The 12,026-nt window shown below is 37.5% G+C and overlaps 1 protein-coding gene across 1 annotated transcript in view; it reads left to right on the top strand.

The window, feature by feature from the left end:
• The window catches only part of bicd1a (bicaudal D homolog 1a), a 102,711-nt gene that overhangs the window by 43,445 nt on the left and 47,240 nt on the right, over positions 1 to 12,026 (top strand). The window contains exon 2 of the mRNA XM_066724593.1: positions 6,994 to 7,206. Coding sequence (XP_066580690.1) covers positions 6,994 to 7,206 — 213 coding nt within the window. The remainder of the gene's footprint in view (positions 1 to 6,993; positions 7,207 to 12,026) is intronic.

Below are 12,026 nucleotides of genomic sequence, written 5' to 3'. Positions count from 1 at the left end.
ATACCGTGTGGTCCTAAAATACCTGTCTTCGTGCACTACTCCATGCATTCTGTCACAGTCACATTGCAAAAATATTGTAGTGTGCCACCGCACTGTAAGGGGTTAATGGGTAGAGGCGGTGGGAGGAGCATATAGAGAGGGAATAAAAGAGAGAGGAAGTGGAAGGAAGGGGTCAGAGTGTGCTAGTGTGTACTGATGTGTGCAGTACATATGAGCAGTGTGGCAGTGAATAAACAATAAAAAGGACTTATTGTTGAACCCTGAAATGTGAGTAGGGCTTATCTCTTGGAAGACCCCCGTACGCTACAATATATACCTATATATATATACCACTAAAAATGTCACTTTGCAAAATATATATACCAAAGTCACATGGTGGAGATGTTGGGTTGGTCCTGTGCAGTGTATCATACATACAGCTTATTAAAGATAGTGTCAAAACTTGCCATGTTTTGTGATTTTATTAACTATGGATTTAATTCAGCTCTTATTAGTTTTTTGAAGCATCAGTTGAAGACATTGAAGATTATTCATTCCCTTTGAAGTCGTGTTTAAGGAGACTTACACTCGTGATGTGCATGGGGGGCCCTCCTGCCCTCCTGTCCTTATGCCCCAAGGTGCATGCCCCCCCGTGTACTTCTACTGCTTTCAATTCCTTAAACAAGAAGTTTATTTACCAGTTCAGCCATATTTCCACTTATTCCATATTTTTAATACTATTCAACTATGTAAAAAAAAAAGGGAACCATTCTAACATCTCCACCACATGACTTTGGAATATATATTTTTTGCAACATGACATAATGTGGTTTATGTATTTTTTGCAGTGTAACATACTTTTTGTGGTATATGTTTTTTTTTTTTTTTTTTTAATGTGCAATGTGTTAAGTAAACGTTGTATAATTTATATTTTCTGCTACCTGTAACATTTAGTAATGTTTCATACATTATTGACTGACAGGTCACTACAACCAAGAGGAGAGGGTTTCCGGTTTTGGAGCTGGGGAGAAGCCTGTTAATTCAATAAAAGGCAATGTTATACCTGCACTAGACCTAGTGTGAATTATAATAATGTATAGCGAGACACTGTACAGTGACCAAAGAACATTACAATATCCACTGTGGTATATGATTTATATTGTAGCGATCTGGGTCTCGGGGGAGGCGGGGGGGGTGTATATGTGTGTGTACTGTTTGTGTATTGGGGGTGGGGTGGTTTATGGTGTGCGTGCTGCGTGTTGTGTTCGTGTGGTGTGCGTAGCCCTTAAAAAGCCCTTAAAGTCATGTTACTGTCTTGTTGTGATCATTGTAATTACTGCAGACTTAGGAGTACACCATCACTTTCTTTTCACTCAACTCCGGATTTCTTCAATATCAAAACAAATGCAGAAACCTGATGAATCTTACCCTCTTGGCAGAAAAAAATATTTTTTGTGTGACATTGTCGTGTGCTTGGATGAAAACCACCTTGAATGTCCTTCAATGCTTTATCGTGTCATGTCTCAACACTTTTAAGATGTTTGGACTAGAACTGATGCAGTTTATGTGCAGAAATTAACTAGAGCAGCTTATGGAGACAAGAAATGGAATGGAATAACAATTCTTGGACATATTGTTTAAACAATTCAAAGCCAGGGAGGTCATAATGAAGATGTTTAATGCACTTGTGTTACAACATCAAATACTGTAGGATATTGTGTTTTGGTCTCCAATCAGACTTAAATGATATTGCTGCAATGGAATAAGTCCCAAGAAAATGATTGCAGAATTAAATTATGATATAACTGTATGCAATACAGTGATATAATAACATTTACATCTTTATACTTGGATGGAAATAAGTGCAACTACATTTTAAAATCCACAACAGGAAATGCTGTTGTTGTTGTTGTTGTTGTTTTTTTAAAAGGGTTGTGGGCCAGAGGAACACATTTGTCAAGTTCTGTTGTGCATGCTAAGTTGTTGCTAAAGAAAAGTCTTGATGGTGCTCCTTGATCATTAAATTCATGAGAACTAGTTGAGCAAGATAGGTCAAATAAGCTCCTCTTATCTATAAACTTTGTTTAAATGCAACTTGTGTTTTTACACTCCACGTACATTCATCTGGGGACAGGCAAAAACCTCTTCATATAATTACAGACATCAGGGAATTGCAATTATCTGCTAAAAGTACAATTACACATTTTTACTATAATGGGAAAGGTCTTACAGCTACCACACTAAAAGGATTTAAAAATTACTTATGTGTCAGGTTCCATGTTTACTTTCATATCCTGTGTGGCTTTTTGAGAAATATTGCATTCTGCACCACCATTTTGAATATTTTGCAACAGCCACATTGGGATATAAAAACACATTTAAGAACTGTAAATTATGGCCACACTGAAAAGGCTGAGTGGCAACAAGCAAACAATTAAATTAAGAAATGTACAGTCTCTTTTACACGCTTTGCTGGAGTTCCAGTCTGTTCTAAGTAGCAACTGTAAACCTCGTATTGATTTTGAAATTTGTGCGATGTTGTGATTTTTTTTTTTGTATACAGCACATTGATTTGACCAGTTTCAAGGTTGATGGGAAGCCTCTTCAGGCCGTACATAAACAGTAGCTTTATTGTGAAAATTAAATGTCTAAAAACACAAAAAGTAGTGACTGTGGCATGTGTGCCAGGAAAAAATTTCTCAAATTAGAGTAAGCTCACTGTCTTACAATGTAGTTTCCAATGGCTGCAAGCTGTATGTTGTTTTAAGCTACATCTTAATGTTGAATCTGTAAAATCCATCATCGCCATTCTCCTTGTCCATCTCACTGGTTGTCCTGGTGGCATGTTCATCCAAAGCAGACACCTTCAACCTGCCCCATTGTGACACTAAACTGGCCAATTCCCTCTGTAAATTCTCGACTGTTGCTCTGCTGTCAAATCTGAGTAAGCGCTTGCTTAGCTATTCGCATGCGGTTGGGTACAGTCGTTTACTCCAAATTTCAGGAAAGAGCTAAGGGTCAAGACAGGCCAATTCGGAGTAGAGTGCCCTATTAGCATGGAAGCGAGGATTAATGCTGTGAGTCACTGTGTCCATTATAACATTATGCACCTAAATGTTGTACACTGTGTCTGCATCTGACAACGTTTCATCAACAGCCAGCTCTCCTGGCATTGCTTTCCCTTTTCTTACCCTTTTCTGTGGCAGGGTGGCCTCCACCTCCACATCAAAGTCACCCTCCTGGTCCAGCTTGGCATTCGCCCCCTCCATCAAAGTCTTGCACACTTGTCTTAAAGCCCTCTTTTGTTGTCATGACCATGCGATGTGCAGTTATGTCCATCCTACTCGTTTGAAGATATTTTGACAACAATGTGCTGAGCTCAAAAATGTGCAGAAGCAATTGAGCCGTGAATATTGTCTCATACTTAACCAGTGCTTCTCTGTAAGCTTTGGCCTTATGCATACAAGTGCTTTGTTATTGGCATATTCTTCCATTTTTGTCAGTGTCATTATACATTAATGAACAAAGCACTCTCGGGATTGCCAAAAGACCCAAACAATTTATGTGCCATGTCTTTAGCCCACCATCCTGTCTCCCCAATGGGTGAGAGATGTCTGTGTCGAGTCTCCTGACGTACACTTACAGTTCCTCATGTATTCATGCATTGATATGATTCTCAGAGGAACACTGCTATATCATTCAAAAGTCCAAAAAGTGACGTACTATTATCTACTACCCCTAGAGTGTCGGCCAATCCTAAATTCAATACATGTGTATAGCACCAAACATGTACTTGGTTTGTTATTAGAATGCTATAAGAGCAATGTAGAAACAACATTGTACCTCCCTCCATCTGTTGCATTACCAATTTGCTATCAATATCTGGAGTTCTAGATCTAGAGTAATTGTACTTTTTTAATAATTTTGTATTCCTTTTTAATTTTCTCTGTTTTGAGAATTAATATAGTGAATCTAAACAGATCTACTGTTGTCAAAACGGTTATGCAAGTATTGCAATGCGTGAGTTTTAGTTTTGCTAACGCTTGATACTGTAATTAATTTTAATGGTATAATGCATGTCGAGCAAAGCAAGGAATATCTGTAGCAAGGAACTCCATCTTCAGACACTACACAGTTTAGTTTTTATATGAAGTACATCCATGCAGCAGACTTAATACGGTTTGCGAGTTGGAAAAGATCTTTGTCAGGCATTTTTTCTCCCAAATTAAGGGAGACTGCTTGAGTATTATATACACTATATAGGATTATATAAATATGTTCTCAATCCAGTTATATTTCAAAAGCAATGCAGCAACGCTATGTATACCGTAATGTATCTATACTACAGTAAACTGTAAAACCGGTAAACCACTCATACTGTATTTAATAACTGGTTTCCAACAACAAGTCAATACATTTACAAACAAAATAGCCAAATGTGGCTAGAAGCAGCAGCCTTGGGATGAATGTGAACAAAATGTGCAAAATAAAGATTCAAACTTTGAAAATAAAGAAACCAGGATAATTTGACTTTAGAAGCTTTTAGAACTGGAATTGAAATATGGAAACCGCTTTAAAGTGTTCTTTTGTTTTGCAAAGTAACACTCCGCAAGACTGAAATTAGCTCTAATCATGGAGTACCAAATGTTATTTTAGGTACAGTGTCCAAGACTAGTGTTAATCAAGGTCTGTGAAACCCGACATGAGAGAGAAAGTTTTGTGTAGTTTGCATTATCTTGACACATGCGCCATTATCGCCTGATCGGCGTGTTTACTAGCAGGCTGCACTCCATCCAGACCTTTTTAAACCAATCATAACTGGTCAAAGCTGATGGCTGCTCCAAAGCCCTGGTATATATAGATACATAGATATGTAGATACATAGATAATTTATTATATTTGCAAAAACACCTGAAGACCTTCAGATTCAGATGCAAGTTAGACTCAAAATGGCTCAAAATGAACTAAGATCAAAGTTATGGTCAACAGCTGTACTAAAAGTAAGAAAATTAAAATTGCTTGAAATAAACTTGAAGGAGTCAAAAGTTATGTCTGTCTTGGCCAACAAATCAACACAGATGGAGATCTTATGGAAGAAAAAAAGAAGAGTGAAGATGGTTTGGAGTACATTTGGAAGAAACTGCACACTATTGAAAGGAAATCTCCCCATTTCACAGAATAAATCAATTTTCTATCTAATGATAGGAAATTATTGAAGATAATAAGAAAGTAGATACAATCATTGTGTAGTTTGCTCTAAAATGATAGGGTTCTCGGGTTAATATTTTCTTAACAGTTGTGCTTTTTGAAATGTATATAATGTTCAGTTTGCATGAAAGACTGCACACGTTATTATAACACATTTATTTCCTTTGATGAATATTATAAACTATATTAAAATATGTAATAACATTGGTAGTAGACTGATTGTTAATTTAGAGATCTCTATTGAACCTGCATGCACAAAAAACATGTTTTGGATTATAGCATCAATAATGCTTTGTTCTGTACGACATTACCATATCATAATTGACTTTGGTATTTGTTAAGTGCTGTCATCTTCAGCTCAGGGCAATTCACTTTTATTGTGGGCAATTATCAGTTGATAATGTTTGCTGCATTAATGAATCAATTATTAAAATGTACTCCTATTTGCATGCAGGGTCCATGTTGTTCCTGCAATTGAAAAAGTTAGGCTTGGCTGAGTTATTTTATAAAATGATTTATGACCCTAAGTCTAATATAAAAGCTATGGGGAATTTTAAATAAGCTTTTTGTTATAGAAACCGATGTCTATTGTGCTATGCAACAGGCCAAATTAATTTGTGAGGCTGTTTTTGGAAGGTAGCTATTTCTTAAACATAAGCAGATATCTCTCCTGAAGTGAAAGTGTAATTTGAAAAATGCAAAAAATGTTTCTCTTATTATTATTATTTGTCTTTTTATTCTAATTTTCAAGACAACCATGATGAAATCCAAACTGACTGTGCTTTAAAACTAATTTTGTCAGTCTAATAGCTGATAGTACACTAATGGAATTGAATGAGGGGGAGTGAAATGCTCACAGATCATGTCTTATACAACAGTGTTGGCACTAAAGCCAAGCCAAGCTGTCTGCACATAAGACAAGCTATTTGGATAAATATGTCAGGGTTTTTTTGGCACACAAGATTTGGCACCAAATAAAAAAGGTTGCTTTGGATTTTGAGGGTGACAACATATTTATGAGTGAATCTCACTAAAGACAAAACTGCGCACTGTAGGCTTGTATCCTGTTGAAGTATTACTTATATGGAAAACATATAATGTGCGTCATTCTAATTTAGTATTTCTCATGGATTAACTGTTACTTTGTTTTTTAAAAGTGTTTTTATTTTTGTAATCTTTCTAAGTTGGTTACATGTAGACCTCTTGACTTCAGTGCGCAAGACTGAGTTGTGCCTATTGCTTTGATAAATGCTTTTAATCAATAGGGAATTCAAATGTCAACTACAAACAAGCATTTACATTCCCGTCTGAAAATCTGGAACCTATTGTTATAGACTTAAGTAACATTTGAAATCTAATTTGAATTAAGGCACACATGGATTGTTTTCAGTGTTTCACTATTGTCAATGCACCCATAAAGTCAATCAAAACACATGGAATATATAAGCAGTCTGTACTGAGTGACAGCAGGCTTTATTTTAGGGATAATAGGAATCATTTTAAAGGAAATCATATTTTTAACACTTAGAAGCTATGCGTATTTTCATTAATTTTTGTCTTTTTCAAATTTTACTGAAAAGGAAGTGCGGTATGAATCCAGAAGAAAATGTTGTCCTTTTATGTAAAGTGTGAACACTTATCCTTTGTTGAAGCATATCATTTTTTACTTTAGACTTCAGACTTGATTTTGAAAATGTGAATTGATGATGATATACTGTGTTTTTACCAAATAAAGAATAACTATTTTATGATCAACCTTCTTACAAACTAAATATATTTTTTATTTTTTATTTTTTGTTTCCACAGGCCTTTGGACAGGCTTACTCAGCCCAGCGAAAGGTTGCTGAAGATGGAGAGACTCATGAGGAAAACCTGCTCCAGGAGTCTGCCTCCAAAGAGGCCTACTACATGGCCAAGATCCTGGAGCTCCAGACAGAGCTGAAGCAGAACAAGTCTGTCGCCTCCAATGTACAGGCGGAAAATGAAAGGCTCAACGCTGTGGTGCAGGACCTTAGAGAGGTAACCAAGAGATAAGAGGCCAATAGGGTCCCATTTCTTTTCCCTTATCTGTTGATGTTTGGAAGTTTGCATTGACAGGAAATGGTCACGCTTTGTTTGTTTGGGAGGTGACCCTCTGCAAACGGCCATCACCAGAGTTCAATCACAGTGCTGATTGCAATTCAGCAGTCACTGAAGGACAGCAGGTCAGACTGAGGTCAGACAATACAAACAGAGGCCTATTGTGATGGTCAAATCCAGTGTTAAGCTTCAGATTGAGAGAAATGCCCTGATGTCGGCACATGCAGAAGGGCAACTACATGCCGCGTCCCTGTTTTTGCTTACAGTCTACATGTTTTGGGGGTAATTTTTGAATCTCTGCTTTGCAAGGTGGCCAACACCAAATGTTTTTGTTTGTTGGATTTTTTACTTTTTATTTCATAAAGTCTATAGTGAAAGAAGTTGACTTTGTGAAATCTTACATCAAATATTATTCTGTAATAGAACAAGCTCTTACTTTATTTTTTCATGTTTTTGGTGTAGCCTTACAGTGCCTTGTGAAAGTATTCACTCCCTTGGCATTTTTCCTATTTTGTAGCCTTACAACCTGGAATTAAAATTGATTTTTTGGGGGTTTGTATCATTTGATTTACACAACATGCCTACCACTTTGACGATAATAAAAATATTTTTTATTGTGAAACAAACAAGAAATAAGACCAAAAAAAACTGAAAACATGCATAACTATTCACCCACCCAAAGTCAATACTTTGTAGATCCACCTTTTGCAGCAATTACAGCTGCATGTCTCTTGGGGTACATCTCTATAAGCTTGGCACATCTAGCATTGGGATTTTTGCCCATTCTTCAAGGCAAAACTGCTCCAGCTCCTTCAAGTTGGATGGGTTCCGCTGGTGTACAGCAATCTTTAAGTCATACCACAAATTCTCAATTGGATTGAGGTCTGGGCTTTGACTAGGCCATTCCAAGACATTTAAATGTTTCCAAGTCTCAAATCTCTGGAAGACTGAAACAGATTTCCCTCAAGAATTTCCCTGTATTTAGCGCCATCCATCATTCCTTCAATTCTGACCAGTTTCCCAGTCCCTGCCGATGAAAAACATCCCCACAGAACGATGCTGCCACCACCATGCTTCACCGTGGGGATGGTGTTCTCGGGATGATGAGAGGTGTTGGGTTTGCGCCAGACATAGCGTTTCCTTGATGGCCAAAAAGCTGAATTTTAGTCTCATCTGACCAGAGTACCTTCTTCCATATGTTTGGGGAGTCCCCCACATGCCTTTTGGCGAACAGCAAACGTGTTTATTTTGTTCTAAGCAATTGAGTTTTGGTGGGCAGCCCTCTCTTGGCAGGTTTGTTGTGGTGCCATATTCTTTCATTTTTTTTTAATAATGGTGCTCAAAGTTTTGGATATTTTTTTTATAACCCAACCCTGATCTGTACTTCTCCACAACTTTGTCCCTGACCTGTTTGGCGAGCTCCTTGGTCTTCATGGTGCCCCTTGCTCAATGGTGTTGCAGACTCTGGGGCTTTCAGAACAGGTGTATATATACTGAGATCATGTGACAGATCATGTGACACTTAGATTGCACACAGGTGGACTTAATTTAACTAATTATGTGACTTCTGAAGGTAATTGGTTGCATCTTATTTAGGGGCTTCATAGCAAAGGGAGTGAATACATATGCACGCACCACTTTTCAATTTTTTATGTTTTAGAATTTTTTTAAATAAGTAATTTTTTTCATTTCACGTCACCAGTTTGGACTATTTTGTGTATCTCCATTACATGAAATCCAAATAAAAATCCATTTAAATTACAGGTTGTAATGCAACAAAATAGGAAAAATGCCAAGAGGAGTGAATACTTTTGCAAGGCACTGTATAGCTCAGAAAAAAGGACCAAGGGCCGGATTAAATCAAAACTTTGACCCACCCGCTAATAGCAAACTACAAACCTGTACATCATAGCGGTGACGTTTATGATTAGAAGAAAGTGCCATCTTACTAAAAATGAAGCCGCAACTGAATACAGTTCTGTAGTTTTCTATTAGCGGGTGGGTCAAACTTTTGATTTAACCCGGCCCCGACTCTCTAATGAAAGTTAACAACATCCTTTTAAACGGCACCTACAGTATAGCAGTGCTTCAGCTTGATGGGAAACCTTAAAATATAACTTAATCTGATTTATACACAATGTCCCCATTATTTGTAATGTCACTAATATGATATTTAATAATAAATTAATCACAGTAGATGCTTGTTGATAGAACATATTGGTGCCCTTTCATTCTGTTTATACAGATTATCATGTTGTAAATTAATTAAGAATGGTTAAAAAACACTAATTTCAGATAAAAGGGATTTCTTGATCTTTTTTTTATTTTGACATATGCAAAATAAGAAACATTAAAAAAATAAAAATAGGAAAAAATGACCCACATAGGTAAAGATGTCACAATGCACACAAAAAAACTTGTATATGGTGGCTATGTTTTTGTTATCGATTTGGGAAAGTGTTACCAGGAAAAATGTTGCTCTTACAAAATGTTGCCGCAAACTATTTAAAGCAATATTAGTTACTATTTGACTATTTGTTTTTTACTTATTTTACATTTTAATTTAAAAAATAAAAAACTGTATACTGCATTTTAACTATTATCTGTTGCAAAAGTATGTTAATAATAATGCTTTATAATAAATTGACAGGACGGTTGCCTCTCTGAACATAACTTTGATGAATCAAAGGGGCAGGATTAAATCAAAAATGTTCGCAAAGTGCGAACGCGAAAAGTTGCGGAAGAGTCGCAGGAGGGAATCTCGGATATTACGCTACTTGTAATATATCACAATGCTGGTGCTTATAGGTTTATTGGAACATTAGAGATTCCGTAGTTGAAGTGTGTTGGTGCATGCCGGGATGTAATCGGGAAGTGGATTCAGTAAAAATGTTACACTGAAGTTCAGACATGCATCTCATGTGTATTCTTTAGTTAATAAATCACACTACTGTATATATATATATATAATAAAAAAATAGAAAAGTAAACTACCAAGAAAAACTAACACAAGCACACATTTCCGCGGGGTTCGCCATCTCCACGTTGGATTATGGGAAATAGGGGTCGGAGAGTGTACATCGTATGTACCCTTGAAATCATATTGCATTGTGGGTAAGAATGAGTGAACAGATGTAGGGAATGAATTCTACAAAATGGCCGACACCCGAAATAGTGCACTATTTAGTGGATAGGGGGCGGTGTCGGACACAGCTTTTGTCTCCGAGCGTAGCTCCATCCCCTGTCGCCGGGATTCGCTGGCTCTCATTTGAAATGAATGGGAGCGTGTCGCTTTGTAGCGCTAGCGAGCAGGCAGTGTGCATGCACCTTTAATAAGTACAGTGTTAAGCCGCTTATTTCAACATATCTGCCTGATTGGCATGGCGGGTGTGACACAGTGTCAGAGCTCTGAGTGTCTGAGCTGTGGGTCCCGTGCGGGGAGCTCCGTCTGCGTTTATTGTTTTCAAAATTGCCCCCCGGGCACTGTGCCCCCCCCTAAACACGCCACTGCTGGACATGATGTTGTGATATAAATGCCTATTACAATTTATATTATCATCACTTGAAAATGAACAGTGATGTGTACATCAGTACAAAGTACATCATTTTAATATCACTCGATGCCATCTACTGTAAAAAGCAATAAGTACAAACTTTACGCTCGGTGTCTCAAGGTGCAGTACTGACAGTAGACCCTGCGGTGCAGCGCGCCTGCGCACTCAACATTTCTCTCCAAAGAATGTGTGCACTGTGGCCACACTGACAAAATATGTAAAAAAAAAACAGTGTTCAATGTTTACACATACATGTTAAATATATTATCGTGTTACACAGATATATTTATACTTATATATACCATTGTCTAAATTGCATTTCCATACATAAATACTTACAGTACACCTTTGTAATATGTCGGTCTGTGTGTGTGTGTGTGTGTGTGTGTGCGATCCGACTGCACCGAGCCTGCTTCGTGTACTGTGTGTGTGTGTGTGTGTGTGTGTGTGTGTGTGTGTGTGTGTGTGTGTCAATGTAACATGTATAGTTATCACTTCCACTTCGTATAATGTGCCTGGGATAAAGACACAACGTTGCCCACCCCCTAGAAGATTATCTGTTCAGATTATTTTTCTGTGATTATATCTGTTTCCAATCCTAAATGTATCCACTTCATTGTGCAAGTTTGCCTTTAATGGATTATTGATTTATGTATTTATTTATTTAATCCACCAATGTGCAGTGCACAAACCTCATGCACTGGATGTACTGGCTTGCAAGTTACGCAACCATACACTCACCTAAAGGATTATTAGGAACACCTGTTCAATTTCTCATTAATGCAATTATCTAACCAACCAATCACATGGCAGTTGCTTCAATGCATTTAGGGGTGTGGTCCTGGTCAAGACAATCTCCTGAACTCCAAACTGAATGTCTGAATGGGAAAGAAAGGTGATTTAAGCAATTTTGAGCGTGGCATGGTTGTTGGTGCTAGACGGGCTGGTCTGAGTATTTCACAATCTGCTCAATTACTGGGATTTTCACGCACAACCATTTCTAGGGTTTACAAAGAATGGTGTGAAAAGGGAAAAACATCCAGTATGCGGCAGTCCTGTGGGCGAAAATGCCTTGTTGATGCTAGAGGTCAGAGGAGAATGGGCCGACTGATTCAAGCTGATAGAAGAGCAACTTTGACTGAAATAACCACTCGTTACAACCGAGGTATGCAGCAAAGCATTTGTGAAGCCACAACACGTACAACC

This window comes from Amia ocellicauda, chromosome 15 (assembly GCF_036373705.1).
Source record: "Amia ocellicauda isolate fAmiCal2 chromosome 15, fAmiCal2.hap1, whole genome shotgun sequence".
NCBI classification, from domain to species: domain Eukaryota; kingdom Metazoa; phylum Chordata; class Actinopteri; order Amiiformes; family Amiidae; genus Amia; species Amia ocellicauda.
Note: the sequence above shows the minus strand (reverse complement) of the source record. Positions and strands in the feature narration are given on the sequence as shown.